The sequence below is a fragment of the Podarcis pityusensis genome (genome assembly GCF_964106645.2).
Source record: "Podarcis pityusensis genome assembly, chromosome: 5".
Classification (NCBI taxonomy): domain Eukaryota; kingdom Metazoa; phylum Chordata; class Lepidosauria; order Squamata; family Lacertidae; genus Podarcis; species Podarcis pityusensis.
Genome location: NC_138032.1, coordinates 14,229,477 through 14,255,726, shown reverse-complemented (window position 1 = coordinate 14,255,726; position 26,250 = coordinate 14,229,477). Strand labels below are relative to the sequence as shown.

Below are 26,250 nucleotides of genomic sequence, written 5' to 3'. Positions count from 1 at the left end.
ACCGAGCAACGGGACCTCACCCCATCGCGGGGATTCGAACCGCCAACCATCTGATCGGCAAGTCCTAGGCTCTGTGGTTTAACCCACAGCGCCACCCGTGTCCCTAGAGATGAGTCGTATATCCCTTTAAATTATAGTAATTATTTCTTTAAAATTGCATGCATATGCAGAAATTAGCATGTGCAAATTTTATACAGGTCTATGCCCTCTTCTTCTTGTTGTTGTTGCATTTCCTGCATTTATTTGCCAACAATTAAGGGGCCAACCTAACAACACGGCTGTTGTGAGAGTCGCTGCCTTGTTGTTTTGGATGGCTCAGGGCTGAAGCTGAGACTTTTCTGAGCCAAGGATTTCAAAGCTCACCGCCCCCAAGCTAAGAAGGCTGACCAGCTCACCAGCCTGTTTGCAGCCTGGATGCATTCAGAGCACTCCATACAAAAGTTCTGTTTCTCGCTGTAGCCACCAAGAGATTTCTAAGTTGGTGGTTAGCGTTGAGAAGAAAGGCTAAAGTTCAACCCGCCAAACTGGACTTGCCTTTTATCCATGTATGCAGCTTCTGTATTGCTGTTTAATTGGCGGTTGCTTCAAAGCCAATGAGCCGTGGCTTTGCTCCATGCTGCGTCTCTGTCGTTCCCCTTTGCAAGGCAAAAGCATTCCTCCAAGGGGGCAAAACACATGTTGCATCAGCTGTGCTCGCCCTCGTATATTGTCATAGGCAGCACCACTTTACCAAGAAAGCTTTGCTTGGCCTTCAGTTGGCCAGCTGTATGTTGTTCATTGCAAGGACTGGCTCAGATCTTGGGCCAGTAATATTTGCAGGGGGTGGGTGTTCGCTGCTGCTGTATTTAAGCAATCGTAAAAAAAGGAGGAAAGAAGATGATAAATCCAAGCTATGACCTTCATTCTCGTGCCACCCAGAGTTTTGTTTCATGCTCTTGAGCATCCTACTTCCTTCTTCACCTAAAACTCCACCCAACTTTGCTTTTGGAAATGAATATAACCAAAATGTCAAAATATTCAGTGATATATATCAACCAGTGATGCTCTGAAATCTAGGCTTCCTCTTAATACCTGTCCTCATCAATCCTAGATCCCCATGTGAACAAGCTGGCCAATTGTGGTCTCAAGTATGGTGGTGTTGGAGAACCTCAAGTTGTTCTGTGGGACTTGGACATTCACACCAAGACAGGTCTCAATTGTCAGCTTGGGACTTCTTGGCCACTATGAGAACCATGCGGTTTTCTCAAATGGTCCATTGGCCTGACTGGCAAGGTGGAGCATAATTTCAGATTGGTCCTTGCTGCAGACCTTGAGTGGGATGGTCTGGGGCTGTAATTCCTCCATTATCCTGGTCAAACCATTTCCTGGCATGTCTGGTCTTAAACAACAACAACAACAGCCCCCTCTGCTAGGGTAGAAGACCCATTAAGTTGGTCTGCCTCCAAATACTTAAGGATTCTGAATTCTTGAATGCCTGTTTTCCAGAAGAGCTTACCACCCTTGAATGCCTATTTCCTAGAGCTTACAATCCTATCCAGGTCTTAGTCTTGGTATGGAACACAATGGTGCAGTGGACCAGGCAACCTCTCTGGCACTGCAGAGCCCAGTTTGCCGCTCAAAATACTAGGGATTATTTGGGGTGATGGAGCAGGTGGGGTGATAGCTAGAGCACAAGTGCATAAAGCTCACTGTGAAGCTGGCCAAACAGATGTTAAAATACAGAATCGTGCCTGTTGCATGATGGTGACGGCAGCAATGAAAGAAGGTACCTTGGCCTCCTGGCAAGGGACGTAGCTGCACAGGCAGGTTTATGGTGATTTTGGTTGCTGGCTCCCAAGGTCACGAAAGCTGAGTTGAAGGCATGTGAAGTTGCTGGGATTTGGACAACCTACTGGCAGCTGCCATGAGAGCACGGAAGCACATGGGGGGCTATTAGGAATCGGCCTATGGGGGGGGGAACACTCTCTTGTCTAGCAAATTGGAGGCTACACTCTGCGTGACCAGCGAAAGGTTTCTGCCAGCAATTGCGGTGGTCACGGCCTCTGGAAACCTGGAAGAAATTCTGAGCGTGCAGATGATGTTATGACTGGCACATCTGCAAGTGAGGAACCGCGCTTGGGAGTGAGGCATGCAGTATGGAAGGACCCAGTCCTTATGTCACCAGCCTGGAATGGAGGGGCTGCTTGAAACAGCAACTACTTTGCTATCGCCAGGCTGCTAAGTGTCTAGCTGGACTTTTTCCGTCTTTGCTGTGAAGGAGTCGGGGGGTGGGGGGCAGGCAGGCGGAGAGAAGCCCTTAAGCCGTGTTTACAGTGGAGATATTTTAATTAGCTTTTGGGCTTGCAATTCAAACAATTTGCATAACACAGCTGCTCTCGGAGCAAACATGAGAACTGTTCCTCCTCGTGGGAACTTGAAACTTTGGTTTGTGATACATTTACTTTACCCACCGTCTGTTTATTGTTTGCATGGAAGCTCATCCTTACTTTCATAAAGGATTTCTGCGAGGGTGCAATAAGCAGTATGCATGTTCTGCCCCGAAGAAGCACAGAGACGTTGCGTAGCTGAACCTTCTAACAAACCCTTCTTTCAATGTGTACCTGACTCCGGCACTGTTAATTCCCCATGCTGGAGGTTTTTGAGATTTCTAACCTCAGAGTCCATGTGCCACATGCATTTGTCTGTTGAGAAACTCCTGCAGATCTGAACTTCACAACATTGCAGAAGATTCTGGAGCCTACTTGAAGGCGCTCCTCTCACTCAGGCAGAGGCATGCCTGAAACGTTTCCTACCGTCTTTGCCATGGCTGCAGGACAGAATCAGCACAGATAGGCAGGCAGTCTTCATCTGTCATTAGCTAATCTCCTCGCAGCCAAACAGCATGTGACGGTGCAGTCATGCATGTCTCTGTCCCTGTCAGATACATAGGCAACATGGTTTGGTGGAGTCTGAAAAGTGAAATCCCGATGGGCTTTGCTACGTTTTGCAGCTTTAAGAAATTCACCACCAGCCACTCAGCTCCTGATTCTGGAAGCGAATAGGGGAAAACTCCTTAAAACAGCCTTCCCTAACCTGGCGTCGTCCAGACATTTTGGACTGTTAACTCCCATCAGCCCCGAAAGTTGCCAATGTAGGCTGGGAAGCGGTAAACCGAAATGCTGGGTTGGGGACGGTTGGCTTAAAAGCAATGAAACCTTGACGCTATCAGCCCCATGCTCTAACCCAGTGTTTCCCAACCTTGGGCCTCCAGCTGTTTTCAAACTACAATTCCCATCATCCCTGACCACTGGTCTTGCTAGCTGAGGATTATGGGAGTTGTAGTCCAAAAACAGCTGGAGGCCCAAGGTTGGGAAATGCTGCTCTAACCAACTGAGCTATCCCTGCACTGATTTTGTGTGTGCGTGGTGGTGGGGAGTTGTTGCTTTTTACATCACATCCCTTGCACCCTCCATCGAAGGACCTCTGGTACGCTTCCAAGGACCTCCAGGGCTCAGCATAGCATAGTTTTCAAGCCATTGGCTCATGTTCTTGAGCTGCAAGGGTTGGACTAGAATTACCCTGGTGGTCCCTTCCGACTCTACAATTCTGTGATTGCTCTATGATCCTCAACGCACATAACTGAAAGTAAATTCAGAAAAAGTCAGTGGGGATTTATTGCATTTTTACTATTTTTTGTCGGTACCCTGCCAGAGTGACTGGGGCAACCCAGTTAGATGGGCAGCATATACAATTATATTATTATTATTATTATTATTATTATTATTATTATTATTATTATCGCTGTGCAGTGCAGTTCCCAGATCTGGATACAAGAAGCTGCTCCAGCATTCTTCTTTCTCACCATGCCTACACGGGAAAACTGGAAAGATCCCGAACGCTTCAGATTAGACAGGTGGTAAAAATGCAGACAAATCAGATGCCACAGTCATTAACCCGAATCCTGCTTCCTTCTCATCCCCGCCCGCCCTTTAGAAACCTACTCAACTTGGCATTTGAGGGAAAGTTCCTTCTTGCCTCTTAATTGGCACAAGGGGCCACCATTGTGAGAACCATTTTATGTTTGCTGTGTTTTTGAGAATTGGCCCTGTCTGCGTGGCTTGCCAAAGTTCTTGTACTTTTCTACCCCTCTGAGCGTTAAGACAACAGGTGGGATCTTTCCCCATTCCTGATGCCGCCCGCCTGCACTGCAGGGCATTTGATGGGGTGGTGGAGGAGAGGAGGAGGAACTATTTGCAACAGAGCAACTCAGCTTGCAGGACTTTGGGTAATAATCCTTTTCTGTTTGTTGTTGATCCAGGCCAGTGTGTAGGCGTCCTATAGGCCTCGTAAAAACCCATCTGGTTCGTAAAAAGAAGCTTTAAAACCAAGAAATGTGACAAATCGGCGCGAGGTTCTAGGGGGCTTCGTGTATTTTTGAGGCTTTGCTGAGAGCCAACACCGCTAGGAGACACCAGCATTCACCTTTCCTGTGCCTTCCTTCATCTTATGCATACATCTAAACTCAGTTTTGCCACGTTTATCTTAGCAGGGAACGGAGAAATGAAAGTTACTGCTTAAATTATTGCAATTCTTCTTGATCCTCCTTGCTCCCTAGATTTGCTTCCTGTTGGAGTCACAGGGTTCCTGTATTTACATAACACAGGATTTGAATTTTTCTCCCCCAGGAACCAAATGCGCTCTGTGTTGGATTCTGTTGTTGCTTTTGCAGAGAACCTGCACGGTTTGCAGTTAGAGGTATGGCCTAAGTGGGGTTCGATGTAATTTATTCTTTTGGTATTGGGACGTTGGTGCCCATAATGGAATGTGCTACAGCTTTAACAAAGTTTTAACACGGAGCACTCCATTTGGCGTCCCCCCCAAAAGCTTAGGTGTGCTTAGCTAGACTTCGGGTTCTCCTCTTTTTCTTCTTCATCTTCATCTTCACAGGGTTGTTGTGAGGATAAGGCAGGTGGGAGGAGAACCACGCACACCACTTTGAGCTCCTTGGAAGAAAATGGGGGGGGGGTTTATAAATGCAAAAAATAAATCATGCACAGACAGGCAGACCACTATTCTTCCTTTGGCAAGTTAGCATGGTAGTGGAGAAGGGAGGGACTCCCGAGCACATGATATGCCTGGAAAGAGCTCCAGATTCAGTTCCTGGTTCCTACAGGTAACACCAAGAAGATCTGCATCTCAGAGCCTGAAGAGCTGATGCCACTCAGTATAGAGAGTATAGATTCTGAGCTGAAAGGACATAATGGTCTGACTCTGCGTAATGTAGCCCACTATGCTCCATAGTTTCTTCCTGGATCTTGCTGTTAGCAAGGGTTTCCCAAACGTGGGTCTCCAGCTGTTTTTGTTTTGTTTTGTTTTGTTTGTTTTAGTCTTTTTTAAATTCAGAATTAAAACAAAACGTATTATCCAGAAACATATCATCCTTATTCCCCCCCCATTTTTCCTCCCTCCCCCCCTCCCACACAAAACCCACCCACCCCCACCCCCAACTTCCCTCAGTTCCGTTCTTTGATTTCTCTGAGAATGCTGATTTCTGCATGTTACAAAGTTGTATAGATCCTCAAACTATTTAGCTGATTATTATCAATAAAAAGTTTGTGAATGTTTATTCAGAGCCAGCCAAGGAGTGCAGTTCGCTTTGTTGCGTCTTCAAATACTTTGTAAAGGGTTCCCATTCATCTTTAAAGTCACAGTTATCCTTGTCCCGTAGCTTGTATGTCAGTTTTGCCAGTTCTGCATAGTCCATCAATTTTTATTGCCATGATTCTTTAGTTGGGGTTTCTTCAGTCTTCCATCCTTGTGCGGGTCTCCAGCTGTTTTTGGACTACAGCTCCCATCATCCCTGACCACTGGTCCTGCTAGCTAGGGATGATGGGAGTTGTAGTCCAAAAACAGCTGGAGACCCAAGTTTGGGAAACCCTGGCTTAGTTCAAGAGTGCTGGTGCCTTGCAGCAAGCACTTTTTGAAAGGGTTGTAAGTGATTCCCCATGCATTGCACAGAGTTGCTCTTTGTGATTTTAAAAAAGAAAGAAAAAAGTTATGCTGGCCACAGGAAGTTCATCACACAGTCCTGTGGCTTGTGGCTTACGTCTAATATCTGATGACTGTGCCAGTCCTGTAAACTACTGGCACACTGGTTTATCTGCTGCTGATAAGGATGGGGAGGCCGGTTGAGCTCAGTTTGTATTTAAAGTCATTCCTAGCTAATTCGCACGTGGTGCAAAACTAAAAAAAGCAGCCTTCCTTCAAATTTTGCAGTTCTCCGAATTTTGCAATGTAGTTCTCCTAGTCAAGTCATATGTACAGTGGTACCTTGGTTTAAGAACAGTCCTGTTTACAAACAATTCGGTTTAGAAACTCCACAAAACCGGAAGTTAGTGTCTTGGCTTGAGAACTTTACCTTGGTCTAAGAATGGAATCCAAACTCAGTTTAAGAACGGTTTCGGTTTAAGAACGGACTTCCAGGACGTATTAAGTTCGCAAACCAAGGTACCACTGTGTAGAATTGCATGTGCTAGGGTAAAGTGTGCATAAGAAATCATATATTAGTGAAAATAATAGGGGAAACGGCTTGCAAAAATGTGTGTAATAGGATACATTGGTACTGAAATGCTGGTGAATTTTCAGGTATCCTTTTTTAGAACATTGCAAGCTGATATTTGTTTTATTTCTTTATAAAAACATTTATATTCTGCTCTTTCATAAAGAGAAATCAGAGCATTTTACAACAATAGCACATAAAGCTAGTCAATAAAAGAACATTAAAAAGTATGGAAAGCCAAACTAAAGAAAGGGGAAAATGAGACACTGAAAGGAACCAGAATTGATAGATTACCCCATCCCTAACATTGTCGTTTTCTCCATAGTTGCACCTCCCATTTTGCCATGAGTAGATGCATTTTATAATAAAAGGCAAATCTGGAAACAATGTAGAACTTTCTTACTGGTCCTATGAAGGTTAGAATCATGGGTGTGTTTCTTTGATGGGCATCTAGTTTCTCTAAGCCTTTGTGGAGTCATGTGTAATCTTTTCTTTGCTCCAGTATCTTTTTGGTGCTTGGTTCACTTCGTTATCACTTCAGAGGATCCTCCTAGCTCTCAGCTGACCTCTGCTGGATATAGAGTTTTTAACAGGCAGATAAACTTATACCTGGGACTTGACCCTGCTAACAGGACTTCCTGGCTGCAGAACAAGTTTGAGTTAGGCCTCTGGTCTCTAGAGCACATGGAAGAGCAGTGCGCTAGGAATGCTTGAGGAATGGTGGATCTGAATTCTGAAATGGACCCACCTGATCCTGCTCAGAACATAGACCTCCTTTGGAATCAGGACTCCAACAAATCCCACAAGCAATCTGCCTCCAACAGCTAACAGCTCCAGGGAGCAGCTAGAGCCACAGGTGTTGAAAATGGGTCTGCAAATGTCCCAGGGAGCAAGAGCATTTAATGTTTTGCCATCCCTCCCGGGGACATTGAAAAAAGAAAGCTGGACATATGGAAACAGAAGCTGTTTCCTCAGGCCATTCGAAGCAGCTATTACCTACTAAAAAGGCTTAAAAAAATAAAAAATAAAAGTACAGCCCTCGGACCACACAAAGTGTTTTGCTTTGTTTCTTGAAGAGTTTCTTGAAGGATGATATGTTTGTTTCTTCATTTGTTTTAATCCACATGTGAAAATGGGCCAGTATGGGCTTTGAATAAGGAAGTTTTGAATGTTTGATGTCTTACCATTTTTTGAAGCCGCTCAGAGCGGCTGGAGTAACCCAGTCAGATGAGTGGCGTGTAAATAATAAACTTTTTTATTTATTTATTGAATTGTACTATTAATTAATTAAGTACTTAATTATGCTGCCCTATACCCTCAGGTATCAGGGCGATTATTTCACTCATGCCCATTTAGATATGCCAATTCCCTCCTTTCACAATACCATTTATACATCATTTGTGCGGGATGTTAGCACCCAAAATGTGAGAAAGTGTTACGGACCAAATTCAGGCTGGCAAGTCCACCCCCTAACTGGCAGTCGATTTCAGTGGTCAGGAGCAAAGCCTGATTTACCAATGAGTACGCGGGTGGCGCTGTGGGTTAAACCACAGAGCCTAGGACTTGCCGATCAGAAGGTCGGCGGTTCGAATCCCCGTGGCGGGGTGAACTCCCGTTGTTCGGTCCCTGCTCCTGCCAACCTAGCAGTTCAAAAGCACGTCAAAGTGCAAGTAGATGAATAGGTACCCCTCCGGCGGGAAGGTAAACGGCGTTTCTGTGTGCTGCTCTGGTTTGCCAGAAGCGGCTTAGTCATGCTGGCCACATGACCCGGAGGCTGTACGCCGGCTCCCTCGGCCAATAAAGCGAGATGAGCGCCGCAACCCCAGAGTCAGTCACGACTGGACCTAATGGTCAGGGGTCCCTTTACCTTTACCTATTTTTATAATTAATATAAATACGTGCCATGAGCTTAAAGCTGGAATGGGGAACCTGTGGCCCTCCAGATACTGTTGGATTACAACTCCCATCACCCCAATTATTACGTCATGCTGGCTGATGGGAGTTGGGTGTAAACAACTCCTGAAGGCCAACAGGTCAGTGAAAGGGGCCTAAGGAAGACGAAGAAGCCTATGTTACACATTTATATCCTTCCCAGAGAAATGATATTTGGCCACCATTTTCCCCTGTTTTGGTACAGCAACGTCGTAGTCCATTCTTGGGCCTCAGCCCTTAACAATATGACCCGTGCCAAAGTCATAACAGGAATCGGTCATCCCTCGCGGGAATTATGTTTTGAGTCCTGTTCCCCCACCGCTTAAATATCTAAAATAACCGCCATGTTTGTTTTATAGTCCCTGTATCCTATTTTTATCCAGTGCTTCAGCTGGAGTGTGCTAGTCATCAGTGACTTGAAAAGGGTCAACGCTGGGGTTAGTTACTGTAGAAAATTGTCACTTTTTCCACATGGAGAGGGAAATGAAATTTCATTGAGCTTTGTGGGTTTATTTTTATCTCATCTCATTACTGAGTGTGACAGGAATCCCAGCTATAAAGCAATGTAAAGAGAGAAAATCTGGTCCACATGTTAAGGATTAAAGGTCAAGAATGATTCAGCTTCAGCTTCTGGCAGCTAAGGTGAAGTAATAAGTATAAAGAATTTTGCGGTGAGGAAGAAAAGGGGCATTTGATTATCCCCCGCCCTGAAGATTTCAGGAGGAAATGCCAGATCCAGTGGGTCCAGTAGTTTTAAGTTATTTCACATCATTTCAAATTTGCACACTGCCTCTCCGTATTAACTGTACTTGAGCTGGTTTACAATCCATAGCAATTACAAAATACGTGACAAAAATCACTTTGCCATCCTGTAGCCATTCAAAATATGGCTGAAAACAGACGAAACAAAAATTCAAGAATCCGCTTTGCATACTGTGCTGCAATAAAATAACAGAACAAAATTACCAGATAACAAAACAAAAATTCACCCATCATTAACAAATGCAAATAAAACCAATAAATACAACCCATAATAAAACAAAAAAACCACACCAGTTCCAACTAATTAAATAATTACATGATTACATAATTACAAGACATCATTTATGTTGAGTTACGTTCGGTGTTTTTTAACGTTTAGTGGCTTGTGGTTTGACTGTTAAGATACATCTATAAGACAATTTTGAAGTGAATATTGTTACGTAACAAAGAGAGTCTCCATTACTGAGCCAGAGTAGAATATGAATTCTTATTACATGGTTCTTTCTTCCTGGAAAATCCATTTTGTTCAGAATTCATCTGTTTCCCATTGTGCAGTTAATTGTCAGTTGTGATCGTATCAATACAGAGCTCCAAATATTTCCATGCATTCATAGTTGCACTGCATCATTGGTTTTGAAGTCTTGAGACTATGGAGCACTCTTCGCTCATGCATGTTTCACTTGCAATGTGTTTTTGCATATTAAGTGGTTCATTGAAAGAATGCAAATAGTTTGGATCTGGATTCTTGAAATACTGTCAGAATGGCCTTTGGGGTTTTCAGAGATTTGTAGCTTTCCGCCCACGTTTTGGTGTCAGGATCTTTGGCAGCCAGACAATGTCAAGTGTGATCCGCTTGAAGATTAATTTGCACTGAGTATTTGCTTGGGAACCACTGCTTTTGGTCAGGTTCTTTGTTTTCATTTTCAAACTGAACTATTCTTGTTATGAATAGTAATCTGAATGATGAATAGTAATCTGAATGATTCACTAAGTGGACAAGCTACCACCATATCCTTTCCTGTTATGAGTTGAATGTTGTTGTTTAGTCGTTTAGTCGTCTCCGACTCTTCGTGACCCCATGGACCAGAGCACACCAGGCACTCCTGTCTTCCACTGCCTCCCGCCGTTTGGTCAGACTCATGCTGGTAGCTTCGAGAACACTGTCCAACCATGTCGTCCTCTGTCGTCCCCTTCTCCTTGTGCCCTCCATCTTTCCCAACATCAGGGTCTTTTCCAGGGAGTCTTCTCTTCTCATGAGGTGGCCAAAGTATTGGAGCCTCAGCTTCAGGATCTGTCCTTCCAGTGAGCACTCAGGGCTGATTTCCTTCAGAATGGAGAGGTTTGATCTTCTTGCAGTCCATGGGACTCTCAAGAGTCTCCTCCAGCACCATAATTCAAAAGCAGCAATTCTTTGGCAACCAGCCTTCTTTATGGTCCAGCTCTCACTTCCATATATCACTACTGGGAAAACCATAGCTTTTACTATACGGACCTTTGTTGGCAAGGTGATGTCTCTACTTTTTAAGATGCTGTCTGTGAGTTGAATAGTGATGCCTTATTGCCCATGAGCTTGAGTTAACTCAAGTAGAGAGAGAAAAGGAGCAAGCTGAGAGCAAAATTGGGAGCACAAATCCAAGGGATGGGAGATAGGTGGTATAATCAGGATTGAAAGGATTATTACTATGGAATATTCCCTTAAACAAGACCATAAAGATCTGATAGGCTTCATTCTGTGCCAAAGTAGGCAGAATCAGAATTGATATGTAAGACTCTTGTTATATTTGTGCTCCAAATGCCATTTGGAGTCTTTGCCAGAGGCTGAATAATCATCCTGTGTTCCTTCCTTTCGAAGGAAATTGTCTGAAGCTGGCAGACCAGTTTAGCATAGTCTGCCTGTCTCTGAGCAAAACAGTGTCGCCATGCTCAGCCGTCCCTCAGTGTGTTGTCTTCCCCCAGTATGTGCCTGGAAAGATGGCTTGTCTGCTAGATTGTTCGAATGCAAAAGGAAACAGGCCAGCATTCTGGTTCCACAAATGGCAGGATCAAGGCATTTTCAGCCCAGTCGACAACTACAGCTCTTACGTGGGTGAAACCGTACACAGCTTCATAATTCTTCTTTTGTAGCTGAATTCTGAGGACTTTCCTGATACTGAGTTATTAAACCTGCTTTGTTACTCATGATTCTGTGCCCAGTTGTTCGTTTTCCAGATGTCGCAAAGACAGTTCTTTTGCCTACCTATGGCCTGGATCGGGTGTGGAGAACCTTTGGCCTTTCTAATGCTCCTGGGCTGCAACTCCCATCACTCTTGACTGTTGGCCATGCTGGCTGGGGTTGATGGGAGATGTAGTTCAGCATCAACTAGAGGGCCCAAAATCCTGCCCCCACGCCTCTCAGTGCATACTAGATTAGGTTTTGGCCGAAATACTCTGATTCTAAGAGGAACCTAGAAAACTCCTTTCACCCCTGCTCCTTACCTAGGGTTAGAGGAACAGGATAGCACTTTTGTGTGGCGAGTCCCCCCCCCCCCCCCCGTGGAAATAATGACACAATTATTAAGGTTAATGGGCTAAAAAAGGCCACAACTTTATTGGTTACAGGCGATGAGCGGTATTGGCTTAGGCATTGGTCCTAACCGACTATATCTGACTTCAGCCCATCCACTTGAAGTCCGGAAGGGTTAACCACCAGTAAGGGGAGTCCTTCTGATGCACATCAACTAGGAACTCCCCCGGGGTAACCGATAGGGGGCGTGCCTTAGGCCTCACCTCCCTATGCTTCGGACAGGGCCACGCCCCCCAGAATCCTTTACCGGACTACCCTTCAATATGTGGAGCATTACCTCCCCTCTTCCAACTACAGAAATATACCAATGCCTAACTGCCAATACCCAGAAAGTTGTGACGATTTGCTACGAGGTAGGCAAAAACCAAGTGGCTGGTGCCAATTTGCCAAGTGGAAAAATTCCTACCAGGCCCCTCAACGGCAACCAACCAAGGTCCATAGCAAGGTCAAAGGCAAAACCTTATAGAGCAAGAGGGTGGGAAAACCAAACTTGGAGGAGCGGCAAAGAGGGAGATCCCTGGCCGCGTCCTGCTTAAAATGGGGCAGGCCACGCCCCCAGAGCCAGCCTATTGGCTGGCCAGGGGGTGACACAGCCGGGAATCCCCCCAATCACACGGGTGGAAGTGGCTTTGTGTGGCGAGCCCCCCCCCCCCGGTGGAAATAATGATACATGACACAATTATTAAGGTTAATGGGCTAAAAAAGGCCACAACTTTATTGGTTACAGGTGAGGAGAGGTATTGGCCATAGCCTTCCGCCAGTACCAAGCTTTAAACCCTGGCTTCATATCCTGGTTGAGGTTGACTTCAAAACCTTGTATGTTAAGATTGACGGAGGGGAGCCTTCTGGTAGTTCTGCTGCCTTCAGACACTTGGGTTGGGGGTGGCCTAGGAAGAGGGCATTTTCTGTGGCAGCCCCTAAGTTGTGGAAATCCCTCCCTAGAGAGGTGTGTCTGGCAACTTCATCATACAGCTTCCGGTGTATAATGTATACACAACTTCAGGTGTATGTTTTCAGGAAACAGCCTATTTTCTGTGATTTCGTTATTTTTTTTAATTGTAGGTTTTTAAAACTGTTTCCAATGTTATATTTTAAATTGTTGTAAAACACCCTAGGACATTAGGGTGAATGGCAGGTAATAAATTAAAATAACATCAACAACCGCTCTTGACTATGACTAAAGCTGACAGCCATTTCTAATCCACATCTTGCTTTTTACTGTATATTGTTATTCTAATACATGGGTTTTTATATTGTGTTTCTAGTGATCGTAGTTTGCACCGGAGGAGAAAGGAACTATACGCATAGGGAGCAAGCATGAAAGTTCGCAGTGCCTCCCTTTCCCCCCCTTTTTTAAAGTTTTTTATTTATACAACAAGAAAAACAAACGAACAAAAAACACAAATACCAAATTACACACAAATTACAAAAATAACCATAGACACATAATATTCTTAGCAAACAATAAAACGTCTTAACACTAAAGACCCAGCCTCCCTTTGATCCATGGTTAAAGCATTGCCTCTGCGTTATCTCTCCGATGGTGTGAACTCGCATGTGGATGAATTCAAAATTCGGTTGACGCTCTTGCTACTGAAGCAAAAATTGTAACTTCTGTCCTCTTTTTTTCTTCCTGCACAGAATGCGACACAGAAACAAAAAGGGTTCAAGATGTCCTTTCTGGAATTGAAAAACCACAGGTATGTAATCCACTGGCATTTGACGAAAAATAATAATTACACAGCAGTGCAAAATTGAAGATAGGAGATGAGATATAGTGTAACATTCGTGCAAAGTAGCTTTGGAGTTTATGTCATTGGTCGCACACAAGCTTATATTGCACAGCATAGGGGTTGCTGCTGCTGCTGCTGCTGCTGCTGCTGCTGCTTCTTCTTCTTCTTCTTCTTCTTCTTCTTCTTCTTCTTCTTCTTATCATCCAAGTTCACAACTCCCATTGGATTTCTCTATTGTGCTGTGCTAAGAACGAGACTCCCGCTGGCAGAGTGGCTGCTGCAGAAGAGGGCTGCCACAATTGGGTATCATCCAATATTGATACATAGATATTTTCCTGTACCATTATTTTTCATGCCCGAGAGGATGTGCCCGTTGGCCTTGGCAGTTGGCAAGCAGGACAAAGCCTCTCAATTGCCTGCATCTATATAAATATATGTGTGTCTATAGAAATCTAGCAGTAGCTGCTGTACTTCAGGCTTGCTTCAGCTTCTTAACCATCTGCCCAGTATACTTGAAGGAGCGTCTCCACCCCCATCGTTCTGCCCAGACACTGAGGTCCAGCGCTGAGGGCCTTCTGGCGGTTCCCTCACTGCAAGAAGCAAAGCTACAGGGAACCAGGCAGAGGGCCTTCTCGGTAGTGGTGCCCGCTCTGTGGAACGCCCTCCCAACAGATGTCAAAGAGAAAAACAACTACCAGACTTTTAGAAGACATCTGAAGGCAGCCCTGTTTAGGGAAGTTTTTATGTGTGACATTTTAATGTATTTTTAATCTTTGTCAGAAGCCTCCCAGAGTGGCTAGAGAAACCCAGCCAGATGGGCGGGGTACAAATAATATGATATTATTATTATTATTATTATTATTATTATTATTATTAATAATAATAATTTGCTAGCTGAAACTCCGTGCTCCAGCCACTGACCTCAGGGACCCCTGGACCAGAGCAAAAACACTCCTGGTCTAGGTTTGGATGTAGTCGTCTAAGGATGGACAAATCTGTCCCGTTTCTGATCTGTGCTGTACTTTCATATATTTTTCACCCATCTTTCTGCACTGGTCTGCACTGTTTGAAAGAAGATATCCTATTTAAGTAGGGAATTTCAGTATGAGAAGTGCATCTCAATCCAGTAGTTAGCTAAAGCTGCAATCTTAACACCACTTGGGAGTTTGAATTGCGCTCGGTCCTTCAAGCATCCTTGTGGTCATCTCGGCAGTTGCCTGAGCCACGAGGCTGCTTTGGCGCAGCTGTGCCTCCTTATCTTAAAACACGTAATTGCCGCTGTAGCTCATGCAATCAGACCATTAGTCATCTGGCTTTTTTAAAAAAGCGAATGTGCAGAAATAGCCCCCGTAAACATGTAAAATGTTTACAGCTGCATTCCTTGCATTATTCCCAGCTTTCCTTTCACATGTGTGGCATGCTGAGATTATGTAACAGGGTAGTCTGGTAGAAAGGTTTTTATGGGCTTTCGTCTGAGATGGCCTTAGCGTGCTTCGCTGATGACTTCAGCACATATGTGAGCGTGTGAATTCCTGCCGGTAGTAGTTGCATGCATGATCTCATATTTGTTGTGTGCAAGTCCAAATGAGAGAGAACCATACAGAAGCAATCCTGTTGTAGAAATAGTAATACCAGCCTCGTTGCTCTTTTGCTTAATTGGCGATGTTTTTCGGTTAAGGAGGGAGCATTACAAAGGAAGGAAAAGGTGATTGTTTAATGAATAGTAGACTAGAGAACCAGTAAGATGGAAAATACAGTGAATGTTGCCTACTGATCTACCTGCTGGTCTCTGTATTTCAGGGACATAGTTGAAGTACTGCTTATAGGAGCACCGTCTTGAAAATTGCAACCCTTTTTTGCAAGGTCTGAGTTGTGGGTTGAAATTTGGAGATGCGATATGCGCGCACACACACACACACACACACATTCGGTATCAGGACCTCGAAATTAAAATGTTTCTGTGGCAGCTGAGAAAGCTTGTGCTGGACATATTGCTTAAAGGAATTGAAGCTCTGTCGTGAAGGGTTCTCCCCTTTCCCCCCAAAAAAGTGCAATAAACTGTAATCTGCTTTTTTCATTCCTTCTTAAAGTGGGCATTTTAATTTGGATTATTGTTTCTAACAGAGAACTTTGGGTCTTTATGATACCGACTTAGCTATTGTATGGCTAAAGGGGGAAATGAATGTATTTTTTTGGAAATAACAAACTGAATAGTTTGGATTACCCAAGCAAAGAAATGTGCCTTTTGTGATTCTCTATTCTTGCTGTACAAGAAGAAACAATTTCTCTCAACCCAGGTGTATAGTACTTTATGACCCTGTGGTATTTTAATTAGGGCACAAACTACATTAGGAATGAATCCAAGCTATGCAATAAGTCCAGCTCTCATTCATTCCGGATGGGGCTTTCACAGGAAAGGTTTCCAATGGAGTGTGCATATAGTAGAGTCTTATGGACGGGTTGTTTTGCAGCAAATGTCAACTTACCTTCAGCATAGACTGCTTGGTACCTTCTGGCTCAGTTCAAGGTACTTAGATGGATCAGTGAAATCTATTTTGACTCTCCGTTTAAGCCAATGAAGCTGCCAAGGACCGCCTCTTCCCGTGTGAACCAACCTGGACTCTGCAATCATCGTCTGAGACCCATTTTTGTGTGCCTCTTCCATGAGAGGTCCAGAGGGCAGCAACACAAGAACGGGCCTTCTCTGTGGTGGCTCCCTGCTTGTGGAATGCTCTCCCCAGGAAGGCTCCCCTGGCACCTTCCTTACAGTACATATCTTTGGGCCTCGGGTGAAAACATTCCTCTTCTCCCAGGCCTTTGGATAACACTGGGCAACAATTTTTTACTTTTTGAATGTTGTCTAGATTTCTACAACTGATTTAGGGTATTTTTGCACTGCTGAATCAGGAAATGGCATCCGTTTCTCTCCATCAGGTCAGGTTTTTGTGCTATGTTGATTTGAAAAAAAATCAGATCTTATGACAAAATCAATTACATTTTTGTGGCATTATCAGCTGATTTTTGTCAACACATATCATCCTAAATATGTTTTTAAGAGAAAAAAATGTTTTTCCAACAACATATATTGATTACCTGATAGAAACATTGATTACTGTAAACTGAATGGAGGGTATTGATAAAGGTAAGTACATGTAAATTGCATGTTGCTTCACCATTTTTCAAACTTCAGGGCTTGAACTTCCGTTTCTTGGAACTCCTGGGATGCTCAGTGGCAGGGAGGTCTCTCTTCAGAGTCCAACAGTAGTCAGCCATCATGACTGCGTCCTAGCGACCCTGATACCTGGTCTCCATCTCTTTCATGTCCTGATGGAATCTCTCCCCCTGCTCGTCACTCATTGAACCCAGGTTCTCAGGAAACCGGTCCATATGTGAAAATAGGTAGTGCATCTTGACACTCATGTTGCAGCCCAGGTTTCTGAAAGCAGTCAGCATGTTGTTGACAAGTTCTGCGTAGTTTCTGGCCTTATTGTTGCCAAAAAAGTTCTTCACTACCAGAACAAATGCCTTCCACGCTTCCAGTTCCACTTCGTTCATTGAGTTTCCGAACTCTGGATCTCTGATGAGCTGACGGATCTGAGGACCATCAAAGATGCCAGCCTTCAACTTCTCCATGGTCAATCCTGGAAAAGCCTGGCACAAGTAAGTGAAGCAGTCACCGTCCTTGTCCAGAGCCTTGGTGAATTGCTTGATTAAGCCGAGCTTGATGTGCAGCGGTGGGAAGAGTATTCTGTCTCTGTCCACCAGAGGGTCGTTGATGATGTTCCTTTTTTTTTGCAAGGCACCAATTCCTCCTGCACAGGCCAGTCCTCCTTTGTGTAATGCTGAGCACGGTCCCTACTATCCCACATGCACAGAAAACATGGGTACTTGGTGAAGCCAGACTGTTGTCCCAACAAAAAGTTCACCATCTTCAGGTCAACACAAATAAACCACTTATGCTGATCATAACCAATTTTCTCCAGCACATACTTCACCCCTTCATAGTTCTCCTTCAGTGTACTCGAGTGAGCCAGGGGTTTTGATCCCCCAACTTTATGCTTTGCCGCACCAATTCGTGGAAGATTTTGAGGTTTTATGGCTTCAAACTGATCCCTTTTCGACATAATCACCCAGAACTATCGAACCTGAATACTTCTTGTCATTAAAATAATCATTTCCAATCAAAACAATTATTCAACATGGCATTTTACCCCCTCCAACTTCTTCTAAAATGCTCCACACAAGCGTACATGTGAATAAAAATGTAAAAAAATGACATGTGGCCATAACTCAAAAACTTGACCTGACTGAGCAAAACCAATGTGATTTTTAGATTCAGCGCATCAGATTCGTCCTAAATCAGCTGAAGAAACGCAGGCAACAAATTTGTTGTTGACCAGTGTAATTAAAACAACCTATAGTCTTTTAAAATTGGGGGTGGATGTTGTTTTTGTTTGTTATCATGGTTTGTATTTTTGTGTTTTTACATTGCAAACTGCCTTGTGATCCTTGGACGAAGTGCGGTGCAGAAATTCAATAAATAACCACGGTGGTTCTTTTGGCATGTTACGTTTTCCGCAGTGCCCTGCAACATCGCTCTGTCAGGCACGCTGGAGAATTGTGAGAAAGCCAGCTTAGATTCCTAGATCTACCCATGTCTCCCAGGAAAACCTGCAGAGGAGTGGAGGACCATGTTGGGCAATGCAGAAGACTTCCTCTCAAACCTTTGAGCTTTAGATGGAGGTGGTGGGGCTAAGGCTAAAGCCATGGCTGAGGTGACTGGTTGAACCATGGTTTCTTGGTTTACAGCTCAGGTTTCTCAGTTGGGTAGAGCATGATGCCAAGGTTGCAAGTTCGATCCCCTTATGGGACAGCTGCATATTCCTGCATTGCAGGAGGTTGAACCTGATGATCCTCAGGGTCCCTTCCAACTCTACAATTCTGTGATCTATAGCAGGGACGTCCAACTCCCAAGAGACTGCGATCTACTCCCGGGATGAAAAGCTGGCAGTGATCTACCCATTTTTTGGGGGGGGGAGGAGCCAGAGTAGTTGAGCCTTTTTTAAAGGGGGGTTCAGCTTCAGTCGGGCCGTTGCGGGGAAGCAGAGAACTGCCACCAGGAATGGTCTACCATCGCACAGCCGGAGATCCGCGAAGCCTTTTGCCAGAGTGAACTTGCCACGGCCAGCCACCAGGGGCTTCAGAGACGCCACCGTAGCAGGCCAGCGGCAGCCAACCAACGACCAGCACGCGCGCAGATTCTCTTTTTCCCCTGCAGAGGAAAATGAGCCCGCGATCTACCGCTGTCACCCGGGGATTGACCTGTCAATCAAGGTTGACAGGTTGGACATCCCTGAACTGTAGGGTGCCAGTCAGCCCCCTTCTATTTCATCGAAGCTGTGGTGCCACCTTCCTCTCTCAGAAAGCAGAGCTTTAACCTCCTAGGAGAACAAACGACATAACTTGCTGCCTCCCTGTGTGAAATTCCCCTCATCCTCCCTGTTTTCCAAGATTTTCTTCCCGGGACGTCCACAGGAATTGCTATTTGTTTTACTCTCTGGATTGTGCAAATTATTAAAGTTTATAAAGGGATACCAAAAAAAAGGAAAGTTCTTTTTGTTTTGTTTTTAGCCATATGTTCTAAATGGATACGTGTGTCCTAGCTAGCGATCATAAAGGAAAGAATGCATTCCAACAGAACATTGGCTGGATATGGTACATGAAGTTCCAAGTCCTTCTCTGAATTTATGCAAAACAGTTATGCAAGCATGTGTCCATAATAAACAAAATGGTGGGAGGTGGTGCTCTTTTTAGTCAGTTGTGCTTTTAAAAATAATAATAATAAAAACCTCCCCAAATCCAGTTTGGTTGTCTTTTGTCCTCATTTTGACCTATAAAACGCCTAATTGGTATCAAACATTTTGTGTAGGGGCTTATTTCAGCTGTAAACATATTTTATTCTTGGCTACCATTTTATCCCTGAGGCATTTTAATTGCACCGTCTCATTCGAGACATTGAGCTTTCGCTGCAGACGTCTGGCTTAATTCGATGTCAGCTTTAATCATTCCAGGTGTTTGAAGCAATCACCGTGGTTTTGTGGGGTTTTTTATTTATATTTTTTACATAAGCTCAGAAAAATGTTAATGCTACGTGAACTCCTCCTTTGCCTGATAAACACGGCCCACAAGATTTATTAACTCGTTTTAGGCGTTGACTCCAAATAAGATCATAAAGTCATTTGTGGACCTTTTTCAGGGTTACAGATGTTTTGGTGCGGGATAAGATTAAGTGCGTTTGCGGATAATAACTTCTCCGGTATCGCTGCCTTGTTGGCTCAGCGAAAGGGCTCAGAGATTGAGCTTGGCACGAAACGTACACTTGGTGTGTCTGGGTCAAAACCAGACATGATGTGGGCGACAGTGATTTTTGGCAGCCCCACTTTCTCTACCTGTCGCCTCCCCCTCCTCGTGTTAATAGCAGCAGAGAGGGCATGGGAGGAAAAATTTACACGTCTCCCCATGGGGCTGCTGATTAGCAGAGGAAAAACATGGGAAATCCTAATCTCCCTAAACCAGCCTTTCTCAACCTGTGGGTCCCCAGATGTTGTTGAACTACGACTCCAATCACCCCTAGCTAGCAAGGCCAGAGCTCAGGGATGGTGGGAGTTGTAGTCCAACAATATCTGGGGACCCACAGGTTGAGAACCGCTGCCTAAACAGTCTTCCAGGCATGTGTCTGTGCACAGGATTCATTTACCATAGAGGAGGAAGTGGGGTTGAGTGTGCTCAGTCTGCCCCATCAGTGAAGGGCCGTACCTCAATAGCAGAAGGTTCAGTTCCAGCATCTTCAGGCTGGAAGAGAGTCCTTGACTGAAACCTTGGAGAGCTTCTGCCTTCAGGGAACACAGTTCTGAGCTACTTGTGTCTAGCTTCCAAGATTTGGAGGGTGACTGTGTGCAGTGCTCCTACTGTGAAGGAAACGTTGGCGCTCCTCTAGGCTCCTTGTGCATTCTAGAAGCCTTTCCAACCAGAGTAGGTTTCCCACTTCAGAAAGTCCCCTGCTTAAGTCATTAAGGATGATGGGGACAGAGGAAGTAGGATAAGCATAGCTGCCCAGCTTCTTCCACTAGTTTTAAGGGGGATGGGTTGTGACTCTTAATATTGCAATTGGGGTACCTGAAGAAGGCTTCAGTCAAGGCTTAGGGATGGGTGCAAGCGCTTGGTTCCGCTGCAAAATGTTTCTAGTAGAGCGCAAGGAGCAGTTTATTTGGGGTTTGAGTACCACCACCCTATCTTTGGTGATGCCGTTGTGTGTCTTCACCTCTTCTATGCATACATGCCCACGATTCATCTCGCCACTGACACTAACACCATCTTCTTTTGTCTCTCTAGGTTTCCGATATCCAGGCGAGGACCGTTTTGCTCACATGGTCTCCTCCGAATGACCTTCTGAGTGTGGATAGGCACAGCAACGGTTTGCCTTATACCTGTATTTACGAAGTTGCCTTATCAGACAAAGGGAGGGATGGAAAGTACAAAATGATTTACAGGTAGAGAATATGCAAGTGCTACGATTTTTACATGGTCTTAAAAAAAACAAAAACTAAGGTGTTGGGGTTGGAAGGGTAAGGAGAAGCTGCCACCGCTCTTTTTCCAGCGTGAAGCACAATGTTCCTTCCACTTCCACAGTTGTCATTTTGCCATTTCCTCCTCCCTTTCAGCTCCCCTCCCAGTGTTTTTTTCCCATAGTGTTCACCAGCTGGAATAGCCGTCTGCTGAGTGTGTGTGTGTGTGTGTGTGTGTCCCAATGACTTCCAGAGCGGAATATTGGTGGCATGCCAGCTTGACTACTGTGTAGTCCACACATTTCATCTAGAAAGAGGCCATTTAGCAAAGAAATTTACGAATTCACCTTTTGCCTTTGAGAGCATTTCCATAAGCTTGGATGTCACTGAATTTTAATATGGGAAGCAATAGGGCTTGTGGAAGTGTGGGATTTCTATGTATAAGTTCAGCATCGTATTGCTTTAAATAGTCACAGCTTCCACCAAAGAATCCTGGCAGCTGTAATTTGTTAAGGATGCTGAGACGTGTTGGAAGAACCCATCTTCCCCCACAGCAGACCTGTAATTTCCAGACTGGTTGAACAGCCAGACCCTCTTCCGAGGGAACTGTAGCTCTGCGGGAGAAAGAGGGGTCTCCTAACAACTTTCAGCGCCTTTAAGCAACTACGCCCGCTTTTATATACGCTCTATACAGCTGACTGTGCCCCACAGTAATAAGATCTTTAAGTCTGCAGATGATACAACGGTGCTTGGTTTTTAATCACGGCTGCAGAGGGGGAGGCGGCCTATAGGAAGGAAGTTGAGCAGTTGGGGGAGTGGTGCAGGAAAAACAATTTACTCCTTAGCTTAAAGAAAACAAAAGAGATGATTGTGGACTTTAGGAAATGTAAATTGAATATTCAGCCACTTATTATTGAGGGGAAGTGCGTGGAACAGGTCTCGGTGTTTCGATTTCTGGGAATGGAGTTGAGAGATGACCTAACATGGGGAGAAAACAGCAAAGACCTGATGAAGAGAGCATAGCAGAGGTTATATTTTCTGAGAATCCTCCGAAAAAACAATCTCTCAAAGGACCTGTTGATGGCATTTTACCATTGTACTTTGGAGAGTGCATAAACTTATGGTCTCTGTGTGTGGTTTGGGAGCTGCACGGCCAGGGAAAAAACAATGCTGTCCAGGGTTGTAAAGACTGCAGAGAGAATAATTGGGTGCACTATTCCCACCTTGGATCAAATCTATGCTGTCAGGTGCCATAAGAAAGCTGCAGAGATAGTGCAGGATAGTACGCACCCTGGAAATGATCTCTTTCAGCTTCTGCCTTCTTGAAGAAGGTATAGGGTCATAAAGACCAGGACTAGCCGCCTGATAAACAGTTTTTACGCAAATGCAATTCTGGTTCTAAATGCAGCATAAGGAGTCTCTACAGTATATTGTATTTTAAAATGGGGTTTCGGAGTTTTTAGGGGGTTTTGAATGTTTTATGTAAATTTTCAGTTTCATTGTTCTGTATGGGACAATGACCATAAAGATATCGTATATCATATATATCATTTCCCAGGATTCTCTGGGGGAAGCAGCTACTGTTTAAAGTGGTTTGACACTGATTTAAATGCGTAGTGCAGCGGAGGCTTTTCTGTTGTAAGTGCTCTGGACTTATAACGAGTTTAGAACATAGTGGCTGGGCACAATGGGTTGGCTTTCGTAACATAGGTTGCATGTTGTGAGTGTGTCACTGTAGTCACACAATCCATATTTTGTACCAAAATACAGTGGTACATTGGTTCCCAAATGGCTTGGCTCCTGAACAAATCGGCTCCTGAACACCACAAATGTGGAAATGAGTGTTCCGGTTTGCGAACGTTTTTCAGAAGCTGAACGTCCGGCGCGGCTTCCGCAGCTTCCAATTGAGTGCAGCAAGCTTCTGCAGCCAGTTGGAAGCCGCGCCTTGGTTTTTGAACCGTTTCGGGAGTCAAACGGAACGGATTAAGCTTGAGAACCAAGGTACCACTATACAGTATCTTTACCAATGGAAATTCCACTGCTTTAAAACTCTCCATGGTATCCAAGAGGCATAGTAGTATTATTTATATACTGACCTTTAAGAGAGGTTTACAAAACTAATGAAACAATGAGCATACACATAGAAAATCTATATTTTGTAAAAGCTGTAAAACAGTGCCAGAATTGACTCGAGAATACCCAAAAAGAAGAGTGGGGTAGGACTGATTTATGCCTGTAGCCTCCATGATCCATTGATGACCATTTTTCTCTTTTTGGAATTAGCAATGTGAGCATGCCTGGACTGTGTTAGACATTGATTAGAGGTTGCTCTGTCCTTAAAAAAAGAATGAAAGAAATATTTACAGTGTACTCTGTTATAGAAAATAAAACCTGGGATTAGCTCAATTGTGCTTAATTGCATTTTGCACTGCTTGAAATTACTACTTTTCCTTCAGAGGCTGGTTTTTTTACGTCTTTAGAAGTAAGGTGTGCTATACATTTATGTAAATTGGCACTCTTTGTATGAAGGTTACCATTTTTCATTTCCTTTTTTTAGTGGAGAAGAATTGGAATACAAACTGAAAGATCTTAGGCCAGCAACGGAATATCATGTCAGGTGAGCTACATTGGTTGGTAAGATTTTGCAGATTCAATCCATTCGGTGATAAATGTTGCAGCGGACTGTCCAAAACTTTATAGTTGCTGACATTTACATGTGGATATTTAATTATCCGGCTTAATTTTGTAAGTGCTTGAAAACAGAATCGTGTTTTCCCCTCCTTTGGGACATAATCTAAGTCAATGTTGGCAACTTGGTGTTCCTCAGTGTATCGCTAAGTTTACAGGTATTAACAAAAGTTATCTGGGATTGTCAATATTTGGACGGTCACTGTAATGTGAGTAAACGTAAAATACTGGAAATGTTCTGTTTTTCTCTTGACTACATAGGTCAAGGATAAGACCCCTTTTCCACACATGTTTAAACAGGCTGTGTGCTCCAAAGCTCTCCCTGCCTGTTTAGATTTATTTCGTTGTTTTACATTCCGTTGCTGGATTGTTGTTTCTAAGGAAAAACTTAAAAAAGCTTCTAGAATGGTTGAGTGATAAGAATAAGGTAGACTAGATGTTCCTGCCTACAAATAAAAAAATATTGTGTCTCAGTCTTGTTAGAGCAGGGTTTCCCAATCTTGGGTCTCCAGTTTTGGGACTACAATTCCCATCACCCTTACAACTGGTCCTGCTAGCTAGGAATGATAGGATTTGTAGTCCAACAACAACTGGAGGCTCCAGCACAGAGTATTAAAAACAAAACGCAAAAAAGCCCCCCCCCCCAAAGTTAAGTGTCTCCATTTCATCCCAGCTGAGTCTTTACCTGCCCCACATCAAACGTGGACGTGGCTAGGCCCAAGCAGCCTCACAGCCGAATGAAGAGGCTTGGTGGGCTCAGTTAGGCCTTTGGGCTAGAGTTTCTCCATGCTTGAGTTAATGAATGTGCAACCCACGGATGATTGTCAACTAAGGCTGCGTTCAGACATGGAGTTTATTGCATTAGTTTTACTGTATATATAATACTAGCACTTCTGTCCCAATTTCAACCGCCCTTTACACAGCAGTACCTTGTGTTGTAGAAATGTGGCTTTTTGGTTAATATGCCACCATGCTAAATTTTAAATGGCGGGAAAGAACTGCAGGCCGCCATACTGCCCCAGACCTTATCAGCACAAAACTCCCACCATTTTCCAAGTTAAGGGAGTTGCAAAATGGTATTTTCCTGGAAACGACACAGAAATGAGCCCTGAGCTTCCACTTGATTTCCAGAAAATGGCTTTTACGTTATATGAAAAGTCACGTAAAATGCAAAAAACAAGCAGTTATGGAAATGCCTAAGTTTTTCTTGGAGTATACCCATTGAAATTAATTCGCCTAACTTAGTCTCGTCCATTAAATTTAATGGATCTGCTCTGACTAAGATGTAGTTGGCTACTGCCCAAGTTCTCCCCAGATACTACCAGACCCCAGAGAAGGGTGCAAGAAGATACCCGTATTTTTCGCTCCATAAGACGCACCTGCCCATAAGACGCACCTAGTTTTTAGAGGAGGAAAACAAGGAAAAAAACTTCTGCGCAGAGTGTGTCAGCGGCTCTTGCTTTTCTTCCTTTAAAGCAAGAAAAGTAAGAGCTGCTTACATGGCTTTTGTCCTGCTTTGCGCAGCTCTCACTTTGCTTGCCCATCCTTCCTCCCGCCTCGCTGTAAACCGAGGCAATGCCGGAGCAAGAGGAGGAGGAGCAGACACACCGGGACAGATGCTTTGCTTGTTTTACAGCAAGGCGGAAGGAGGGGCAGACGGGAGCTCCTTCCGCCCCTCCTCCCAGCTCACTGTGAAGCCAGCAGAGCAAGCGCCGCTGACACGCTCTGCGCAGCTCTTCCTTTAAAGCGAGAGCTGTGCAGAGCATGTCAGTGGCTCTTCCTCTGCTTGCTTTACAGCGAGCAACGGACGGGAGCCATGGCTCCGGCTGTGGAGGTATCCCTCAGCTCACGACTGCAGCGGCAGCTGAGGGATCCCTCTGCCGTCCAGTGCATTCGCTCCATAAGACACACAGACATTTCCCTTTACTTTTTAGGAGGAAAAAATGTGTCTTATGGAGCGAAAAATACGTTAAATCCCCAAACAGGTTCCTGGGGACCTGTGCTAGATTGAGGGTGGGCTTTGTGTTTCTCTGCCACCACCAGAACTCCCTTCTCTGGCATGTCGCAGTGTGAGGGAATCATTCTTGTCCAGCCGTTGGTTCCCTTTGGTTTAAGGGAGGGAATTGCTTTGGGTTGCCTTGCTATGTTTTGGCAGAGGCAGAGAGGCTGTCTCCTTTGCTTGCTCCATGTGTCGTCTCCCACATTCACACGCCAATAAAGAAGGCGTTCAAGAGATACGGCCTAGAAATGATTCACAGAGAAAACATACGGCTGGATCCAAGTTGCATCCAAAACGACAGCACACCCGAGGTTATACGGGAGAAGCTATTTACGTGTTCATTTGGTTGCCCAGTTTAGACGAGAGAGCACAAAAGCGAAGTCAAGAGTGTCTTAACCTTGGCAGCATTTTCCAGAGGTTGACATTTTCAGAGGGATAAACTGTTCTGGAATATGCCTGTGGTTTTTGCT

General features: G+C 44.5%; 1 protein-coding gene across 2 annotated transcripts in view; it reads left to right on the top strand.

Moving 5' to 3' along the window:
• Positions 1–26,250, top strand: part of FNDC3B (fibronectin type III domain containing 3B) — a 282,075-nt gene that overhangs the window by 196,515 nt on the left and 59,310 nt on the right. For both annotated transcript variants that reach the window (XM_081007808.1, XM_081007807.1), the window contains exons 7-9: positions 13,437–13,495; positions 20,921–21,078; positions 23,651–23,710. In XM_081007808.1, coding sequence (XP_080863934.1) covers positions 13,437–13,495; positions 20,921–21,078; positions 23,651–23,710 — 277 coding nt within the window. The remainder of the gene's footprint in view (positions 1–13,436; positions 13,496–20,920; positions 21,079–23,650; positions 23,711–26,250) is intronic.